General features: G+C 39.1%; 2 protein-coding genes across 2 annotated transcripts; both read left to right on the plus strand.

Moving 5' to 3' along the window:
* The first annotated feature begins 1092 nt into the window (after positions 1–1092).
* On the plus strand, positions 1093–5798 carry LOC144517568 (P2X purinoceptor 4a-like). The gene is made up of 12 exons (XM_078249651.1): positions 1093–1253; positions 2612–2759; positions 3407–3478; positions 4004–4076; positions 4174–4270; positions 4353–4433; positions 4551–4692; positions 4843–4979; positions 5064–5157; positions 5257–5322; positions 5408–5512; positions 5656–5798. The coding sequence occupies exons 1-12, from the start codon at positions 1117–1119 to the stop codon at positions 5692–5694; spliced, it is 1191 nt and encodes a 396-aa protein (XP_078105777.1). The 5' UTR covers positions 1093–1116; the 3' UTR covers positions 5695–5798.
* Positions 5799–12930: 7132 nt separating this feature from the next.
* On the plus strand, positions 12931–22006 carry LOC144517882 (P2X purinoceptor 4a-like). The gene is made up of 12 exons (XM_078250115.1): positions 12931–13111; positions 13826–13973; positions 15337–15408; positions 17700–17772; positions 17870–17966; positions 18049–18129; positions 19249–19390; positions 21018–21154; positions 21237–21330; positions 21430–21495; positions 21581–21685; positions 21821–22006. The coding sequence occupies exons 1-12, from the start codon at positions 12969–12971 to the stop codon at positions 21857–21859; spliced, it is 1197 nt and encodes a 398-aa protein (XP_078106241.1). The 5' UTR covers positions 12931–12968; the 3' UTR covers positions 21860–22006.
* Positions 22007–22041: the final 35 nt, after the last annotated feature.

Here is a 22041-nt window from a genome sequence, read left to right on the forward strand (position 1 = left end):
AGAAGGGGAGATGGGGAGGCTGTGTTCCGTGATTGTGGCTACACACCTTCCCCCGCCGGTCTAGGCTAATGCTGCGACTCATTACTCCCTAAGTATATGTAAGCTTTCTATGGGGAGAAGCAGAGATAGGGTGTGGGTGCGCCTTAAGTAAAAGTTATTAAGTAATAATAGGTGGTTTCAACAATCTGCAGTTAGTGCAGTGTGTTTGTATGTTCACATCCATGTATCGTCGTTGATGGGCGGAAACCTTGTACCTCCAAATTTTATCATTTCAATTTTTTTCTCGCTTAATCAATGCTATTGGTCGCACTTTACATCTGTGAGTTTTACAAACGCATAAACAGTGTTGGGGTGATTTTGTCTGACTTCGTCTGAGAAAAAAATAGCTCTATAAAATGATTTTTTTAAATTTGCCATTTTTCATTTGCTGAAAAGCAACAGTTTCGGACATACAAGGTTTTTGCCCCAACAGCGACAATATATAATATAAGTATAATATATAATAGCAGTTATTTCCTCATAATATTCAGCTACATTTTTCAAATCAACTCCACATGTACAATATTATAATGCTGCAGTCAGATCATGTATTTATAATATATTACTTCAGCATTTACACTTTTACATACCAATCAAACCAAATATACAAAATGTAGCTACAGTATATAACACTGGTGAGAGGATTCCAATAGGAAATAAACACAGATAATATTTGCTAAAGATAATAATAATAATGTCTTTTCCACTTCTACTCTGCCGTATTCTATTGTTACATGTGACTTACTGTATGTATTTCAGGTTCTATGGTCAGTTAACAGTGCTGCAAAGCTCAAAAGTACTTATAAACTTCACATTGTCATTCAATGTGTGACAATGACACGTACCAGCTCTATGATCTATCTCTGGCTCACCACTTATACAGAACATATAGAAAGTATTTTGTCCCGCCTGGTTAGTTTAAACCTACTGTGTGTTCACTAATATGTGTGTACTACTTATAAAACACACTCAGGACAAAGAAGATTTGAATACAATGATTTGAATAAGGGCAGCTATGCTTTACTCATCATCATCACTGCACAGTCCATCACTGGTGTGCGCGGTGTAAAGGTCAGAATGACTGCAGGCTTCTGTCAGCGCTGTCTGCATTACATGTTTGACTATGAAACACCTAAAACACTGGTTATTCCAAACATTGGGGTAGGATGTGTCTTCAGGTTCACCCAGCTTCTGGTGGTGCTGTATGTGGTGGGGTAAGTAACAAATTATGGGGGGGGGGGCATGGTGTACTTGGTTGGGATTTGGTCAAATGTGGCAGCGGTGGAAGAAGTATTCAGATCCTTTACTAAAGTAAAGATACTAATACCACTGTAGAAATACTCTGTTACAAGTAGAAGTCCTGCATTGAAAATGTTACTTATGTAACAGTATGTAAGTATCATCAGGAAAATGTACTTAAAGCAGGGGTCTTCAACGGTTTTCAAGCCAAGGACCCCTTAACTGAAAGAAAGATGAAGCAGGGACCCCCTACTACATATATTGTATAAAATGAAGTTGCATATTAAACTGGGCCTACAATAACATTTAGGGCAGCCTAAAGCCTTTATAGATACCTTTTTTGCATAGAATACTAAGATATTAAAAAAGCCTAATAATTGTTGGCATGATTTTATAAATCATGTTTTAATGTTAAAAACACAGTGAATCCTTAGGGTTAACTGTATCTGTGGATGACTATCATAGTGATTACCTTACCTATAGGCCAGTAAGACTATCATCAGTGGGGTATTTATATTTGCTAATAGTATGTTGGATTCATTTTAGGACTTTTTTAATTTTTGAAAAGATTAACAATTATTTGGAGCACCCCCTGCATTGACTCTGAGGACCCCCTAGGGGTCCTGGACCCCCTGTTGAAGATCCCTGACTTAAAGTATAAAAAGTAAAAGTACTCAATGCAGAAAAATCCTCACATTTTAGAAACTGGAAACGATCTAAACCGTTCTGTCAATCAATTAAGTGTTTAATTGGCTAATCATTTCAGCTGAACTTGTACAGTAGGTCTATATACTGTACTTTACTTCATCATAAAACATTGTATTTTATAAACTAAATGTGTTTTGTGTGAAAAAAATCTTGTTTGTAAAGTGACCAGTAACTAAAGCTGACAGATGAATGTAGTGTACAATATTTAACCTCAGAAATGTAGTGGAGTAGAAGTGGAAAGTGGAATGAAAAGAAAAGACTCAAGTGAAGCACAAATAATAATTATAATTATAATAATAATAATAATAATAATAATAATAAAGAATATATAGTATAAAGATTGTGGCGGTGGAGCAGGTCTGTGAGGTAGGAAGGAGCCTGGTTATGGAGGGCTTTGTGGGTGAGGAGGAGGAGGACTTTAAACCTCAACATTTAGTTGAGGTTTTACATTTGTACCTCAACATTTGTACTTAAGTACCGTACTTGAGTATACTTAGTTACATTTCACCACTGAATGGGGATATGAAGCTAAACTTGTCATGGAATACTGTTGTAATGAGCTGCCTGGTGATTTTTCATGATTTGATTGCATTGTTAAAAGTTTCCTACTGCTGTAAACCTGCAGGTATGTGTGTGTGGTGCAGAAGGCCTACCAGGAGACAGACTCTGTCATCAGTAGCGTCACCACCAAAGTCAAAGGTTTTTCCTTCACCAACACAACTGACATGGACCCCCGATTTTGGGATGTGGCTGATTATGTTATCCCATCCCAGGTATCTAACCATACATTTCGTCTTAATTACGGAAATACCCACGCACAAATTGATGTTAAGGTTAAGGTTAAGGTTGATGTTAAATCATCATTTATGGCAGTGGTTCTCAAACTTTTTTTCAATAATGTACCCCCTTTGAAGAATTATACTAACATAATACTACCCCCTGAACAGCGCAAAACATTTTTTTGTAGAAAAAAAAAGCCTATATATATATAAGAGGTACAATGCTTTGCCTATTTAGGCTAAACAACAACCTTGTAACTGAAAAACACTTAAAGGCACACTATGTAACTTTTCCCTCTTCGGTCCCCCTACAGGTTGTCTCATTGGAACTACAGCTAGCCTACATTTCAAATGTTTAGAATCCATCATTAAGTTCATTTGTTATTATAGTATACTTATTTTAGGAAATATTATGCATGAAAAAAAATCTCTTGTACTCCAAAGTACCCCCCATTTGAGAAACACTGCTCCATGGTAAATGAAATGACAATTGTGTTGAACTGATTCAATTCAGTTTATTTAAGAAGGGGACAGTGGAAATTACAGGAAGTTACATAATGTACAGTTTGTTCAACTATGAATGTGAGCAAGATGAGTATTTCATTGCCTTGTGACATTTGTGCTTCTCTTCTGTCTAACAGGGTGACAACTCATTCTTTGTTATAACCAATATGGTTGTTACCCCCAATCAGACTCAGTCACGTTGTCCTGAGGTGAGTCACTGATGCTACCTAATATGATATAGTATATATGGAATGTTATGGACAAGTCATAGAAGCTAAGGTCAGGGCTAACTAGGGACTCTGCACATTATTTAGATTAATTGTTATTGTTGAGCTTACATAAACACTGTTATGAAACAATCCGATCATGATTGTTTTGTGGTTCTTATTCTATCATCTACTGGCTTGACCTCTGTGTGTTGATTCTGAAAGCAGTTAAGAGCGCTCGGGGAACAAAGTGACACGGTTCAGTTCACAATTCTATATCAACGACGTTTCATGGGACTGAGTACACTGACCCATGTGAGGAGGCCCCAAAAAGATGCTAGAATGAATAGCTGTGGATGCAGGGAGGGGCCCATAGAGAATGCCTTTGTGCAGGGCCCAGAATTTTGTGCTACAGCCCTGCCTCAAATGTGTACTTAAGTACAGTACTTGAGTAAATGTACTTAGTTACATTCCACCTCACCACCTCATACTAGATCAACAGATTAACACCATTGATTTCTCCTCCAGCTTCCAAACCCATCAACTACTTGTGTGGATGATTGTGACTGCATCGAAGGACACAGTGATCCTCGAGGCAATGGTAAGCTTTCCTCACTTGGTGGCATCAGATTATTATGGGTTGATAAAGAATGTCTACATACAGCAAACACCACCTGACTGACCAATTTCCCTCTCAGGTATACAGACAGGGCTGTGTAAGAACTATTCCACGACTGCCAAGACCTGCGAAGTGCTCTCATGGTGCCCTCTTGAAATAGACACTAAGCTGCCCAAGTAAGAATATATGCAATGTTAATAGTATTTATAAGTTATTATAGTATAATGTAGGTATGGCTTGATATGTTGTTTCCCACAGACATGCACTGCTGGCTTCAGCAGAGAACTTCACTGTGTTGATCAAAAACAGCATAACATACCCGAAGTTCAACGTTCACAGGTCAGAGTTTCTAAATGTCAAAAGAAAGGCTCTTATCAGTACAGTATATATGCAAAGATGCTGTTTAATTGGGTGCCATTATATCAAATGTATTTCTTGGCTTCCTTCTTCCCCCAGAAGAAATATTCTGCCACATATTAACTCCTCGTACCTGAAGAGGTGTGAATTCAATCGTGCAACAGACCCTGACTGCCCCATATTTCGCCTGAAAAACATCGTCTCAGAGGCTGGAGAGGAATTTCAAGACATGGCTGTAAAGGTATGGCCAGAATTAAATATGACACACATTTTACAAAATGTTCATTTCTGTATAATTTACCTCTCCACACTCCCTTATCTCTTATCTTCCTTAAATTTAAGTTGTATACATAGCTTGATAAGGGATTATTTTTGTTGTATGTTTCTAAAGGGTGGTGTCCTCGGTATTATTATTGACTGGAGCTGTGACCTGGATTGGTGGGCAGGGAAATGTTACCCCAAGTACAGCTTCCGCAGGCTGGACAGCAAACATCCGGTCAATAATGTTGCTCCTGGATACAACTTTAGGTGAAACCATTGTTAACAAATGCTCATTAATAAATGGATTAAGTTGGGGATAAAAACATTTTTTAAAAAAAACACTTCTTTTAGGTTTGCAAAATACTACAAGACCCAAGATGGAGAGGAAACTAGAACCTTAATCAAAGCATACGGGATTCGGTTTGACGTCATTGTATTTGGAACTGTGAGGCCAGAATAAATCTTTAAGTTGCAAAGACTTCATCAGCTAAATGTGTGTTCTCTTTGCTCTGACGATACCTGGGTTTGTTCTTTTATCTTGCAGGCAGGAAAATTTGGAATTGTACCAACAATAGTGAACTTGGGGGCAGCATTATCTTTCCTAAGTTTGGTGAGTAGACATGTTCAGTCCTGCACGTAATATCTGATTAAAAAGAATGCAATTTTCTAGAAAAAGCATTAATGTTTTCCTACAGGTTCCCGTTGTTACTGACTGGTTTTTGCTGTCATGCACGAGTAAAAGAGATCTTTACAGCAAACATAAAGTCACAAATCTGAATGAAGACGTTGAAACTGAATCAGTAAGCGGCCAATCATTTTCATTCTACATTCCTCACTGCTTAAAGTAATTAGCATTGAATGAAAAACATATTTTGTTATATATAATTTTTAACATATAATTTTACTAGACAAATAATCTGTTTTCTTCTGTTTTTATAAACAGGTGTCGATGGGAACAGGCACCAGCTATGGAACCCAGTAACATGGTCTCATCAACATTTTTCTGCAGCGGGATCCTGCTGAACATGCTCTGAAAAAAATTACATGAAAACATAGATCTTCTACATCATTTGAATTCTTCAATAAAACTGGTTAACTTTGTAAATGTTGAGAATGAGTGTAGATTTTTGATGAAATTAAACTACCTTCTAACCTGTAACATTTTAAAGGAGACTACCCCGCACCGCAAGGGGATGCATAATTTACAGCATAACAAAATGAACAAACAGGCTTCTCAGTATGCTAGCAAACAACAGATAACCGAAGCTGAGCTTCACCGTCACAAAAACTTGCAAAAAAAATTGTTTATACTTACTTATTTCGCTTATTTAATTGTTTAGTTAACTAATAATTGTATGTGAAGCAGTGGTGTGCGTTGAGGAGCTAGCTAGCTAGCTTTGCTGTAAGCAGCGAACCTACCAACTGACTAGTTTATGTTAATACTGTTAGCCTGACAGCTAATATTGCAGTTGGGCTGTACTAAGTACTGCTACTAAGCATCCATGAAGAAACCCAACCGTGGCTTCAGTGATGTAAACAAGGCCAGCTTGTCTTGAGTTAACGTTAGCTAGTGGGCCGCTTGTCAAAGAAAGAATACAACAGAATGACAGGTGAGTGACTCGACCTGGTGTCACTAACTTTAAACATAACGTTACAAATTGAGCTAGCTTGACATTGTTTTTCTGATAGCAGCGTGAGTTTACAGTTGTGAAAGTGTAAATAACATTAATAATAACACCGCAGGTTTTCTCAGAGGATGCCGTCTTGCTGAACGTTCCTGTCATTCGGCAGCTGTTCCACTGGGACTGTGGGTTAGCCTGCTCCAGGATGGTTCTGAAGTAGGCCTAGTAAGTACACAGCAAAGTTGCTTACTTAATAAATCAGTGTGTTAATCATATTTTTTTGCATTATGTAGTCCGCAAAGGTCTTCCGAATAACTACAGTGAACACTGAGAATATGTTAATAGAATTGTAGTGCCTAGAAACGCTGGTGCACTACAGTTAACCCATAGGCATTCACAGGCTAACTGTCTAATCTTGCAGGTATCTCCATCCAGTCAGTGATGAGGAGTTTCAGAGAGCATGCTGGGAGCTCAAGCTGACAGAGAGTGTGTGAACTATTGACCTGGCCTACCTCATGTGCCATCTAGGAATCAAACATTGTTTTTTCACGCAGACCCTGGGTGTTGATAAGGGCTTTAGGAATCAGGTACTTTTGCACAGTGTGAAACCTTTCTTATCCATGAAAAAAAAAAATTCAACTTCATGAAAGGTTGTTTTTTTATTTTTTTCTACAAAACACTGTAGATGTCTTCATATCGTACTTAAAAATTCAGCACTGAAACACTACAAATATTGACTGTACTTCATTAGTTTTATTGATGAATTAGCATTTCTTTGTGTACGCTGTCCAATGAGAAAAAATATCCATATGTATATTGTGTATGCAGTCTACTGACACTGCTGTAGCCTTTCTTTCTTTGTTATCTGCGTGAATATGACAACATGGACTTAATAACTAAAAGAAACTTGAAAAGAGGAGGAAAACATGCTCTGGTTTATTGGCATTTCTTTAAACCAATCACAAATATCGTTTATGTCTCCTCTACAACACCATGGACAACGAGAGATTCATCTTGGAGCAGGGCTGGACTGGGACAAAAAGTCGTCCCTGGCACTTTTAGCCCAGGCGGCCCAAACCCACCGTGAATGGATTACCTGCAGACAGTCCTCTTAAAATGTGCATGCATTCTATGATATGAGTTGCCTAGTGTTCTGCGTTCATGTGATAGCTTCAAGAGGGGTCTCAAGACTTATCTGTTGATCTTACACTTAAATAATTAATTAATTCTTATTATTAGTTATGATTTGTATATTTATGGTATTTGTTTATTTTATTATTATTATTATTATTATTATTATTGATATTTGATATTTTATTGCCATTATTGTTATTATTACTATTTTGCTTAATATTGGCTTAGCAACTTTTTAACTGTTTACTGTTCATTTTAACTATTGTAAGATTCATATTTTGTCGCTTTGGACAAAAGTGTCTGCTAAATACAATAACCATAACCATAACCCTTCCCAAAAGCTACAATAAAGCTGAGAGTAGTATATGCCCTGGAAGAGAGCACCAATACAAGAGAAACTAATTAAGCAATTCAAGGAACACTGATGCTTGTATCAACAGATTTTATAGATCACACAGACTTTTCAGCTACCCAACAGGCCAACCGCTAGAATTTTCAATGTAAGCTTAAACAGTTAGGTTACCTGACTAACTTTAATGTTACAGCCAAACTGCTTGTTGTTGTTATGACGTGAGGCACACATAACGCACACACACGCATGAACACACACACACACACACACACACACACACACACACACACACACACACACACACACACACACACACACACACACACACACACACACACACACACACACACACACACACACGTTTGTTTCACTATCTTTGTGGGGACCCGCCATTGACATAATGCATTCCCTAGCCCCTTACCCTAACCTTAACCATCACAACTAAATGCCTAACCTTAACCCTTACCCTCACCCTAACCATAACCTAATTCTAACCCTAATCCTAAAACCAAGTCTTAACCCTCAAACAGCCCTTTAACCTTGTGGGGTCCAGCATTTTGGGCCCCACAAGGCTGTGCAGACCCCACAAGTATATTGTATTCCCTGATTTTTGGACACCACGAATATAGTAAAACAAGCACACACACACACACACACACACACACACACACACACACACACACACACACACACACACACACACACACACACACACACACACACACACAGCCTCCCTCCCTTCCTGAGAGTTCCTGTTAATTTGCCTACTCCTTACCACGTCGTCATCTACTCTCTCTTCCATCTTTTCCTCACTCGCTCCCATGGCCCTGTCGGGTTCACTCTCCTCCTGATCGGCTTCATCCCTGTCATGATGTTGTTTCTGCTTCTCTGTATAGCCAGCCACCTCTCCTCCTTCCTCTACTTCAGGTAATGCTGATGTTGAAGCAGCTACTACAGCCCCAAACTTTTGGCACATTTTGAGGCATCCTGTAGATTCTTAATGTTTTTCTCCCGTAATTTCTCTGCACCTCCCTTGCGCTTTGGTGGTCGTTCGTCCATTTTAACGTGGATGCTAAACTTCCAGCATAACTATTACAGCTCGTGTCTCAGGGCCGGGAGTGGGGTAGGGGGTTCCTGGATTTGATTGGGTCAGGCCAGTGCCAATACAGACAATTAACCAATGGGCCTCTGTCAGTTCTTTATGGGCCGGCGTGGCAACAAAAAAAGGCCTATGAATTATATCGGCGATTCAGCCCAAAAGTGTGTCGGCCGGTGTCTTGGAGGTTGAAAAACATAATAAGACATCAAAGATCTTTGTCATCAGGAAAGAGAAGGCATGGAGTTTAATTAGAGGAGTGCTTGGAGTGGAAGTTAGATACTAGCTTAATAAACACAATTGTTCTGTAAAGTACTTGTAGAGACAATAAAATATGCGAGTAGGGCAGCAAGACGCTCCGCCTCTGAAACGCTCCGCCTCTGAAACGCTCCGGGTGTGATATGGCGCGTGGCGGAAGATGGAACAAAACTGGAACACTGCACAGATACGCCCTCTGGAGAATCGGAGTAACACCCTCCTCAGTGTGCAGGCTACACGCTTTTTGATCAGTTAGGGTTTCACAGTGCGAGTATCTGAAAGTGGCATGTAAATGTGTGGTGAGTTTTTACAAAAGTTTCATTGTATTTGCTGCAGTATGTTGTCTCGGTATCTTCACACCGGTGAGTAGATTACTAAAGAGGGACACACAGCAGTGAACCTTTGCATGTTAAACTGACAGCTTCACCCTCCTGCCATGCACCTTGCAAAAAATGAAATTGTTAAATTGCGTGTGTCACACATGTAATGTCATTTTATTTAGACACGGCCAGTGCAAACATTAACCTATAAAAACAAGGATAGATGCATTGTAGATTTTGGCACAATTGCTCATTTTTGCCAGTATTCCCTGGGCAGGTGGATAGAACAAAAATATAATAACAGAATTCAATGCAAATGGAATTCAAAACACCAGGTTATACAATTTTACAAACATTATCATTCACATTTCCCACCCCACCTAATTACGATAATTTGCAAATATGTGCAAAGTTGCAGCAATAAAATGATCGGGCTCAGTCATTCCCACATCCTAAAACTAGTCTCCCCCCACCCCTGCCCATTCCCGAATATGTGCAGAGAATGGATTTAGTGCAATAAAATTTGATAGGAACAAAGCTGTGCATTCCAAACCTTAATTCCCTTACCCCTTCCCCCCATCCGTTACATTACACACACACACATATACATACATATATATATATACATATATATATATATATATATATATATATATATATATATATATATATATATATATAAATTTGTACAAGTTTGTTGTGACAGTATCCAGCGTTTTGGTCAGGCATGAAAAGGTTTGAAGATTTGCAAATGTAATTAGCTGTGTTGGGAGGGTATTCCACTGACATAATTATGTTGTGACACATGCACACATGGTTCACTGTGTCACCATCTCTTCCTCTGATGGACTGTTGATACAACTTTGGAGACAAGAATTGGACCCCTGCCTTATACATGGTGTCTACTGAAGAACTTGTTACACACAGCAGAGGCTCCTGGGACACATGCATTCCTGAGTTGAATACTTTGAATGAACAGAGTATAGAGAATTAAGGAACATTTATTAAGTAATAATAGGTGGTTTCAACAATCTGCAGTTAGTGCAGTGTGTTTGCATGTTCACATCAATATATCGTCGCTGATGGGCGGAAACCTTGTACCTCCATATTTTATCATTTACATTTTTTTCTCGCTTAATCAATGCTATTGGTCGCACTTTACATCTGACTGTGAGTTTTACATATACATAAACAGTGTTGTGGTGATTTTGTCTGACTTCGTCTGAGAAAAATAGCTCAATAAAATGTTTTTTAAATTAGCCTTTCTTCATTTGCTGAAAAGCAACAGTTTTGGACAGTGACAATATGTAATATAAGTATAATATATAATATCATTTATTTCCTCATAACCTAACAGCTAAATTATTCAACTCTGCTCCACATGTACAATATTATAATACTGCAGTCAGATCATGTATTTATGATGATTTACTACAGCATTTACACTTTAACATACTAATCAACACTTTCAAATAAACAAAATGTAGCTATATAACACTGATGAAAAGACTCCCATTGGAAATACAGTGGGGCAAAAAAGTATTTAGTCAGCCACCAATTGTGCACGTTCTCCCACTTAAAAAGATGAGAGAGGCCTGTAATTTTCATCATAGGTACACTTCAAAATCCAGAAAATCACATTGTAGGATTTTTTATGAATTTATTTGCAAATTCCTGGGGAAAATAAGTATTTGGTCACCTACAAACAAGCAAGATTTCTGGCTCTCACAGACCTGTAACTTCTTTTTTAAGAGGCTCCTCTGTCCTCCACTCGTTACCTGTATTAATGGCACCTGTTTGAACTTGTTATCAGTATAAAAGACACCTGTCCACAACCTCAAACAGTCACACTCCAAACTCCACTATAGCCCAAGACCAAAGAGCTGTCCAAGGACACCAGGAAACAAAATTGTAGACCACCACCAGGCTTTGAAGACTGAATCTGCAATAGGTAAGCAGCTTGGTGTGAAGAAATCAACTGTGGGAAATTATAAGAAAATGGAAGACATACAAGACCACTAGCCAATCTTCCTCAATCCGGGGCTCACGCCAAGATCTCACCCGTGGGGTCAAAATGATCACAAACCGGTGAGCAAAAATCCCAGAACCACATGGGGGACCTAGTAGACCTGGCCTGCAAGACTGCCATCAGTAACACACTACGCGCCAGAACTCAAATCCTGCAGGGCAGGCATTGTCCCCCTGCTTAAGCCAGTACATGTCCAGGCCCGTCTAAGGTTTGCTGAGAGAGCATTTGGATGATCCAGAGAGTTGGGGAGAATGTCATATGGTCAGATGAAACCAAATAGAACTTTTGGTAAAAACTCAGCTAAATCGTATTTGGAGGGGAAAAGAATGCTGAGTTGCATCAAAGACACCATACCTACTGTGACATGGGGTGGAAACATCATGCTTTTGGGGCTGTTTTTCTGCAAAGGGACCAGGCCGACTGATCAAGTGTAAGCGGAAAGAAATGAATGGGGCCATGTATCATGAGATTTTGGTGAAACTCTCCTTCCATCAGCAAGGGCATTGAAGATGAGACGTGGCTGGGTCTTTCAGCATGACAATGATCCCAAACACACCGCCCGGGCAACAAAGGGTGGCTTCGTAAGAAATCATTTCAGATCCTGGGTGGCCTAGCCAGTCTCGAATCTCAATCCCATAAGAAAATCTTTGGAGAGTTGAAGTCGTGTTGCCCAGTGAGCAGCCAAAACATCACTGCTCTAGAGGAGATCTGCATGGAGGAATGGGCCAAAATACCAGCAACAGTGTGTGAAGACTTACAGAAAACGTTTGTCCTCTGTCATGGGTATATAACGATAAGTATTGAGATGAACTTTTGTTATTGACCAAATACTTACTTTCCACCATAATTTGCAAATAAATTCATTAAAAATCCTACAATGTGATTTTCTGGATTTTTTTTCTCATTTTATCTCTCATAGTTGAAGTGTACCTATGATGAAAATTACAGGCCTCTCTCATCTTTTTAAGTGGGAGAACTTGCACAATTGGTGGCTGACTAAATACTTTTTTGTCCCACTGTATATACAGATATTTGCTAAAGTATGATCAAAATAATAACAATGTCCTTGCCAATTCTACTCTGCCTTATTATATTGTTACATGTGACTTACTGTATGTATTTCAGGTTCGCTGGTCAGTTAACAGTGCTGCAAAAATCCCATTCTCTTTTCAATGTGTGACAATGAAACGTACCAGCCCTGCAAACTTATTTTTAGACTGGATCATCTCTGGCTCACCACCTATACAGTCAGAAAATATAGATATTGTTTTGTCGCCTATACTGTATGTGGTTAGTTTAAACCTACTGTATGTTCACTACTATGTGTGTACTACATGTAAAACGCACTCAGGACAAAGATGATTTGATTACAATAATTTGAATAAGGACAGCTATGTTCACTCATCATCGTTGCACAGTCCATCACTGGTGTGTGCGGTGCAGAGATGAGCAAGCCTGCAGGCTTCTGTCAGCGCTGTCTGCATTATGCGTTTGACTATCAAACACCTAAAACACTGGTTATTCCAGACATTGGGGTAGGATGTGTCTTCAGGTTCGGCCAGCTTCTGGTGTTGCTGTATGTGGTGGGGTAAGTAACAAATGATGGGAGGGGGTGTATATATGGTGTACTTGGTTGGGATTTGGTCAAATGTGGCAGTGATGGAAAAGTATTACTAATATATATATATATATATATATATATATATACTAATACCACACTGACACTAACTCTGTTACAAGTAAAAGTCCTGCATTGAAAATGTAAGTAAGTATCATCAGGAAAATGTGCTTAAAGTATCAAAAGTAAAAGTACTCAATGCAGAAAAATCCTCACATTTTAGAAACTGGAAACAATCACTCAGTTCTGTCAGTCAACTAAGTGTTAAATTGGCTAATCATTACAGCTGGACTTGTAGGCCGTTATAATGTTGGGTAGTTTCATTTATAATAAAACATTGTATTTTATAAACTACTGTAAATAACTTTGTTTTGTGTGCAAACATTTTAATTTGTGAAGTGACCAGTAACTAAAGCTGACAGATGAATGTAGTGTACAATATTTAACCTCAGAAATGTAGTGGAGTAGAAGTGGAAAGTGGCATGAAAACAAAAGACTCAAGTGAAGTACAAGTACCTCAAATTTGTACTTAAGTACAGTACTTGAGTATACTTAGTTACATTTCACCACTGAATGGGGATATGAAGCTAAACTTGTCATGGAATACTGTTGTAATGAGCTGCCTGGTGATTTGTCATGATTTGATTGCATTGTTAAAAGTTTCCTACTGCTGTAAACCTGCAGGTATGTGTGTGTGGTGCGGAAGGCCTACCAGGAGACAGACTCTGTCATCAGTAGCGTCACCACCAAAGTCAAAGGTTTTGCCTTCACCAACACAACTGACATGGACCCCCGATTTTGGGATGTGGCTGATTATGTTATCCCATCCCAGGTATCTAACCATACATTTCGTCTTTATTACAGAAATACCCACGCACAAACTTAACAACCGCACTCCATTTGAACTCATAATCTATGGCAGTGATTCTCAAGCTTCTTTTTCATTAATGTACAGTACCTCCTATGAAAAACAGATTTTTTTAGTACCCCCTGAACGGAGCAAAACATTTTGGTAGAAAAATAAAGCCTATATAAAGAGTTACAATGCTGTGCCTGTTTAGGCAACCTCAACCTCGTAACTGAAATGCTAGCCTACATTTGAAATGTTTAGAATTCATCATTAAGTTCATTCATTATTATAGTATACTTATTTTAGGAAATATTATGCATGGAAAAAAAAACTCTCTTATACCCCCTGCAGTATTCCAAAGTGCCCCCCATTTGACAAATCAAGGTCTTTAGCAGCATCACGGGTACTGATTTGTATAACAAACAGCTGTTAAAGAAAGCAGAATCCATCCTGTCTGACAGCACCCACCCCCTGCACCCAGAGTTTCAGACCCTGCCTTCTGGTTCGAGCTTCAAATACCCACTAGTCAAAACCAACAGATATAAACACTCATTCATACCTTCAGCTGTCTCATTGCTAAACTTAAATAGGATAAGGTAATATCAGCTTGACCACATTTACATTTTTGCTATTTATTGTTGTATTTTTATTGATTTTGTATACTTGTCACTGCTGCAAAACCAATTACCCCTTTGGGAATAAATAAAGTTCTACTTGACCATTTGAGAAACACTGCTCCATGGTGAATGACATGGCAATTGTGTTGAACTAGTCTCGCTTTGCCAGACCTTCCGCCACAGCTCTGCGGAGGAGGGCCTGGCTAGTCCACACAGCATTCCAGGATGGGAGAAAAACATGCTCTGGTTTATTGGCATTTCTTTAAACCAATCACAATCGTCTCGGGTGGTGCGAATCAGAATCAGAATCAGAAAGCGCACCATGCAAGTTTGCCAGATCGGATAGCGGATCTGTAGTTCGAATGATAATGGTAATTGCCAATTCCGCTTCCAACCCGTAGGGGGACCGAAGAGGAAAAGTGCTTTGGTGATGCTTTCAGAAGGGGACAGTGGAAATTAATAAAACACTTTTTCTTTTGCATGGGTTAAAAGTGCCAGAATTAGGCAAAAGGCTATTTTTCATCTGTAGTCCCCTGGCCTCGATGTTAAAAAGGCTTTTTAAAATACAAATAAACAAGATAGAAAAGACAAAACAAGACAGCACAGAACACAAAATGCCCATTACAAAACAGGCTACGTAATGTACATAATGTTTGTTCAACTATGAATGTGAGCAAGATGAGTATTTCATTGCCTTGTGACATTTGTGCTTCTCTTCTGTCTAACAGGGTGACAACTCATTCTTTGTTATAACCAATATGGTTGTTACCCCCAATCAGACTCAGTCACGTTGTCCTGAGGTGAGTCACTGATGCTACCTAATATGATATAGCAACCCAGTCTCACGGCAGTTCGTGAAATGGTCACGTTATTTAATCTATTGATTTGTGTTCATGGGGAAGTTTTTCTTGTTTTTTTTCGTAGTGGCCAGCACGAAAATGTAAACTAATTTATTTCAATTGGAAGCTTATTTCGTGTTCACAGCACGAAATACGTTATGGAGTAGTATGAAAAGCCGAAAATCTGCGTAGGGAGGGTGGTCGGGGTGGCGGATGGGTCAAACAATACAGGACTTTTACCCGGGAGACCGGGGATCGCGTCCCACGTCTGGCGTTTTGTTTCCCCGTTGTTTTCCTAAACCCAACCTCCGCCGTCCCGTTGTTGTTGTTGCGTGTCCCCCAGAGACCGCGGATCGTGTCCCGGGGTGTGACGTTTGCTTTCCTCGTAAATCTTTTCCAAAAACCCAACCTCTGAATAGATGGTTCCCATTTCGTGCTGGCCACCACGAAAAAAACGAGATAAACGTGTTGTTGTACACGAATCAATAGATTAAAAATAACGTGACAATTACACGAACTGCCGTGAGACCGTGTTGGATATAGTATATATGGAATGTTATGGACAAGTCATAGACGCTAAGGTCAGGGCTAACTAGGGACTCTGCACATTATTTAGATTCATTGTTATTGTTCAGCTTACATAAACACTGTTATGAAACAATCCGATCATGATTGTTTTGTGGTTCTTATCCTATCATCTACTGGCTTGACCTCTGTGAGTTAATTCTGAAAGCAGTTACAAGCCCTCGGAGAACAAAGTGACACAAAGCGAGTTTCAGTTCACAATATTCTAAAGGTTTAATGACGCATAATAATATATACATTTTCCAAAAAAAAATCTCTATTCACTTCAATGACATGAGAGTAGATACAGGTAAGAAAGAGGCACCAGGAGAGGATTGGTTTAAGGTAGGTTCACGCTAGAGATGGTCCGATACCATTTTTTGCTTCCCGATACTGATTCCGATACCTGAACTTGCGTATCGGCCGATACCGAGTACCGATCCGATACTAGTGTGTCATATATTTTATTATGTTTTAAGAACTGTATACTACTATCCCTGTATGGATGTGATATGATTTCTATTTTTGTTGTCGGTCTGGCTCAGGTTAAACTCTTTGTGAAACATGAATGCCACAGAACGTTCTTTTATTATCCAGTTTGACAGTCAGTTATAAAAAAAGAACATAAATAAACTACTTTAACATATTTTTTCTTTAGGGCTTTATTACGTGGTATCGGATCGGTGCATAAACTCCAGTACTTCCCGATACCGATACCAGCGTTTTAGGCAGTATCGGAGCCGATACCGATACTGGTATCGGTATTGGAACATCTCTAGTTCACGCAGATACATCTTCAGGAAGAAAAACTGAGATACCAATTTACCAGTTGAAAAAGATGTGAGAGGCTTTGTTCAGACTTTTTTGTGGAGTGTATGTTACATATTCACAACAAACACCAACCTGCTTAGGCCAATAACCAGTGGTGGAAGAAGTATTCAGATTCTTTACTTAAGTAAAAGTACTAATAGCATACTGTAAGAAAGAAAAAGTCCTGTATTGAAAATGTTACTTAAGTAAAAGTATGTAAGTATCATCAGGGAAATGTACTTAAAGTATTAAAAGTAAAAGGACTCATTGCCGAAAAATCTTCACATTTTAGAGACGATCAAACCAGTTCTGTCAATCAACTAAGCGTTAAATTGGCTAATCAGTTCAGCTGGACTTGTAGGCCGTTATATTGTCTGGTAGTTTAATTGGGGAGGGGACTGAGTACACAAAGATACTTGAATGAATAGCTGTGAATGCGGAGAGGGGCCTATAAAGAATTTTGTGCTACGCCCCTGCCTCAAATTTGTACTTAAGTACAGTACTTGAGTAAATGTACTTAGTTCCACCACTGCCAATAACTTTAGTAACAGAGTATTCTGAGATGCATCATACTCAAATATTTTGACACTCTAATACAATAGAATTTGTACAATCCATTTGAAACAATCTTTTTAACCTAATCGTACTTCTAACCTAATCTCACTTACTTCTACTTAACGTATTTATTTATTTATCACTGTAGCTATGTTACTTTATAAAGTTATTGACTTGCACTTTTCTTACTATTATTTTACCTTGAATTTGACTGTGAGCAACTGCAACCAAATAATTTCCCTGAGGGGATCAATAAAGTATTCTGATTCTAATAAAAGGGTCACATCAGATTGACAGATTAACACCATTGATTTCTCCTCCAGCTTCCAAACCCATCAACTACTTGTGTGGATGATTGTGACTGCATCGAAGGACACAGTGATCCTCGAGGCAATGGTAGGCTTTCCTCACTTGGTGGCATCAGATTATTATGGGTTGATAAAGAATGTCTACATACAGCAAACACCACCTGACTGACCAATTTCACTCTCAGGTATACAGACAGGGCTGTGTGAGAACTATTCCACGACTGCCAAGACCTGCGAAGTGCTCTCATGGTGCCCTCTTGAAATAGACACTAAGCTGCCCAAGTAAGAATATATGCAATGTTAATAGTATTTATAAGTTATTATAGTATAATGTACGTATCGCTTGACATGTTGTTTCCCACAGACATGCACTGCTGGCTTCAGCAGAGAACTTCACTGTGTTGATCAAAAACAGCATAACATACCCGAAGTTCAACGTTCACAGGTCAGAGTTTCTAAATGTCAAAAGAAAGGCTCCTATCATATGCAAAGCTGCTGTTTCCAGTGGTGGAATGTAACGAAGTACAAATACTTCATTACTGTACTTAAGTACATTTTTCACGTATCTGTACTTTACTTAAGTAGAATCAATAGTGCATACTTTTGACTTTTACTTCGTTACATTTTGCAGCAATTATCTTCTACTTATTACTTACTTATTACTACTATTATCTTTCTATCTACTTTCTACACCACTACATTTCTACAACGTAGAATTGTTACATTTTCTGATCAGTTTTTCCCCCTGCCAAAACGTCTTCCTGACTGTCACACATTTGTCTCACCAGTGAAGTTTGGTTGCCATAGATATATATATATATATATACGGGGCACCGCCGATTCTTCATCGGCTTCCAAGCCGGCTCCTGTGCTCCAGAGCCGGGGCGCAGCGCCGGTGACCCTCGGTAATACAGCATCCGGTAGAAGTGAAAATTAAAATGTATGTTTTTTATTATTCCCGTTGTTAAATCATAGTTGCCATCTATTTCTCTCCACAGCATCGTTTACTTCTCCGCCAGGCTGCGTAAGACGCGTTTATATCTTATTTATTTGGCTGGACCTCTTCACATCCGCCTCACCATTTCCGCTGCTTCACACACTTTATTTTCTTAAAGGAAATAAAAGCGTCTTAAAATACAACCATGAATAAAACCACCTGCATTCCGATTTTAACAACATATTTTCGTTTTATGCTTACGTTAGGATAGGAACTTTTTTTAAAGCCAAGCCTTGTTTGTGGTAGTGGACAGTATGGATACTGCCGAAGCTCAGCATCAAAATAACTGAACCACCCCTTTGTAAATCACGGGTCGCTAGACACAGTGCCCTCACTGACCAAGGTGCAAACTAACCAACTTTGTTTTCTTATTTGCATATTACCATTTAAAATGGTAAAATCAGGTACTTTTTACTTTTACTTAAGTAGGGTTGTCATTGTGGTACTTATGTTTCTGGTTATTTGTACTTTTACTTAAGTACTGAGATTCAGTACTCCCTCCACCACTGGCTGTTTCATTGTGTATCATTATATCAAATGTATTTCTTGGCTTCCTTCCTCCCCCAGAAGAAATATTCTGCCACATATTAACTCCTCGTACCTGAAGAGGTGTGAATTCAATCGTGCAACAGACCCTGACTGCCCCATATTTCGCCTGAAAAACATCGTCTCAGAGGCTGGAGAGGAATTTCAAGACATGGCTGTAAAGGTATGGCCAGAATTAAATATGACACACATTTTACAAAATGTTCATTTCTGTATAATTTACCCCTCCACTCTTCTCTCTCCCTTAAAGGTCCAATATGTAATAAGGACAGCTAGCGTTTAAAATGGTTACTGCAGTCCAAATTCAAAATACTGACAAGAGTCGTCTCCCCCCCCCCCCCAGCAGCGTTGAAGTTCACAGGAGTTGCCAAGTTGAGAACGCTTAGTCTCGCTTTGCCAGACCCTCCTCCAAAGTGCGCTGGAGGAGAGTCTGGCTACTCCACACAGCATTCAGGGATGGGAGGAGAACTCTCTGGTTTATTGGCATTTTTTTAAACCATCTTGGGCGTTGCTAAGCACCGGAAAAAAAGCTGCAGTGCCGCTGCAAAATAAGCTCGGAAGGAACTTGTTTTGGTGGGACATGTACGTTTAAAAGTTGTTTAAGTCAAGCAACAGAAAACTCAGATTGGACAGATAGTCTAGTTAGCTTTCTGAATTTACCTTGCAGAGATCTAAGAAATGTTAACCATAGTCCTCATAAATCGACTGGAGTTTAAAATGCCAACACAAAGGAAGCCCACGGATATCCGGCCTACATGAGTGAAATCCGGCGGATTTTTCAGCAGCAATGGAGCAATCCTGGAAGTGAAACGTCAAGTATATACTGTAGACTAGAGAACGCTAAACCCAACTTCACACAATGTCAATGTTAGCTTGATGCTAATCTCGCATTGCCAGACATTACTCCACAGCGCAGCGGAGTTGCTAGATGCTGCTATGTTGACGGTTATAAAATCCTGTGCTCTCGCCAAGCTCTGTACCTGCCCACCTTTTATCGACTAACCATAACAACAACGACCGCTAAAAAGACCGCGACCTTGCGGAGCTTTGTGTCCAACTGACAGCCACCTTTTCTCGGTTTAACGTCACTGCAACAGCCGCTAAAAAAACCGCAACCTTATGGTGGCACAGTCACTGTCTGTCAGCTACGCCCACTGAACAGAAGCGGGGGAACAATTTCAGCAAGGGGGAAATTAGTCAACTCGGTGTCCTTTTGGGCTCTAAGCTGTCTCCATCTTTTAAACGCATCTCCAATATTTACCCGTGTCTTACCTCGTCTGTTGTTATGCAACCGTTCAGAAAGATGGCATGTTTTTTTTAGGGCGGGTAGAATAAATCTATTTCCATTGATCCCGTTCGTTTGTTTACTGCTTCCATGGCTGTACTACAGCTGAAGTTTGCAATTGGGTTTGCAATTTTACAGGTACATTATGTCTGGCAACCCGGCTGGGCTGTCAAACTGGGCAGTTGATAACAACACACAGGCCAAAATACAAACAGACATTCTGTCACGGAATGGAAATTTCAAAAGGAGAAAATACTGGCTTTAGTATTGTTGTCAGAAAACATAGTATTTCAACTTAGCATGTTTCCTTAATTTCTGATGACACATTGTGGTATTATTTTTGATTAAATACAGTACATATATTACATATTGCACCAATTTCAGTTTTAAGGTCAAAAGTGTTTATAGTGTCATATTTGTCTACACTTGGAGACTGTATACACAGCGGGATAATGGATGATTTGTATGTTGTATGATTTGTATGATGTATTGTATGTTTCTAAAGGGTGGTGTCCTCGGTATTATTATTGACTGGAGCTGTGACCTGGATTGGTGGGCAGGGAAATGTTACCCCAAGTACAGCTTCCGCAGGCTGGACAGCAAACATCCGGTCAATAATGTTGCTCCTGGATACAACTTTAGGTAAAACCATTGTTAAATGCTCATTAATAAATGGATTAAAGTTGGGGATACAATTTTTTTTTTTTAAAAACACTTCTTTTAGGTTTGCAAAATACTACAAGACCCAAGATGGAGAGGAAACTAGAACCTTAATCAAAGCATACGGGATCCGGTTTGACGTCATTGTATTTGGAACTGTGAGGCCAGAATAAATCTTTAAGTTGTAAAGACTTCATCAGCTAAATGTGTGTTCTCTTTGCTGTGACAATACCTGGGTTTGTTCTTTTATCTTGCAGGCAGGAAAATTTGGAATTGTACCAACAATAGTGAACTTGGGGGCAGCATTATCAATCCTCAGATTGGTGAGTAGACATGTTCAGTCCTGCACGTAATATGTGATTAAAAAGAATGCAATTTTCTAGAAATTTCTTTGATGTTTTCCTACAGATCCCCGTTGTTACTGACTGGTTTATGCTGACATGCATGAGTAAAAGAGATCGTTACCGCAAACAGAAGGTCACAAATCTGAATGAGGATGCTGAAAATGAATCAGTAAGCGGCCAATCCTTCAGTTTCACATTCTACATTCCTCACTGCTTAAAGTAATTAGCATTGAATGAAAAAAATATTTTGTGGGTTCAATTTTACTCGACAGATTATCTGTTTTCTTCTATTTTTATGAAACAGGTGTCAATGGGAACGGGCACCAGCTATGGAACCCAGTAACATGGTCTCATCAACATGGGAAAAATGTTCTACAGCGGGAACCTGCTGAACCTGCTCTGAAAAAAAATTACATAAAAACACAGATCTTCCACATCATTTGAATTCTTCAATAAAACTGTTGAAATGTTGAAAATGAGTGTAGATTGTTGATGAAATGAACCTACCTTCTAGCCTGAAACATT

This window comes from Sander vitreus, chromosome 5 (assembly GCF_031162955.1).
Source record: "Sander vitreus isolate 19-12246 chromosome 5, sanVit1, whole genome shotgun sequence".
Taxonomy (NCBI): Eukaryota; Metazoa; Chordata; class Actinopteri; order Perciformes; family Percidae; genus Sander; species Sander vitreus.

Bases quoted from the DNA above. Each gene is read 5' to 3' on its own strand.
- LOC144517568 (XM_078249651.1), top strand. From the start codon at position 1,117: ATGACTGCAGGCTTCTGTCAGCGCTGTCTGCATTACATGTTTGACTAT. The intron at 1,254-2,611 runs GTAAGTAACAAA...GTAAACCTGCAG, and splicing joins GTGGTGCTGTATGTGGTGGG to GTATGTGTGTGTGGTGCAGA. The intron at 4,980-5,063 runs GTGAAACCATTG...CACTTCTTTTAG, and splicing joins GCTCCTGGATACAACTTTAG to GTTTGCAAAATACTACAAGA.
- LOC144517882 (XM_078250115.1), top strand. From the start codon at position 12,969: ATGAGCAAGCCTGCAGGCTTCTGTCAGCGCTGTCTGCATTATGCGTTT. The intron at 21,331-21,429 runs GTGAGGCCAGAA...TTTATCTTGCAG, and splicing joins ACGTCATTGTATTTGGAACT to GCAGGAAAATTTGGAATTGT. The intron at 21,686-21,820 runs GTAAGCGGCCAA...TTTATGAAACAG, and splicing joins AGGATGCTGAAAATGAATCA to GTGTCAATGGGAACGGGCAC.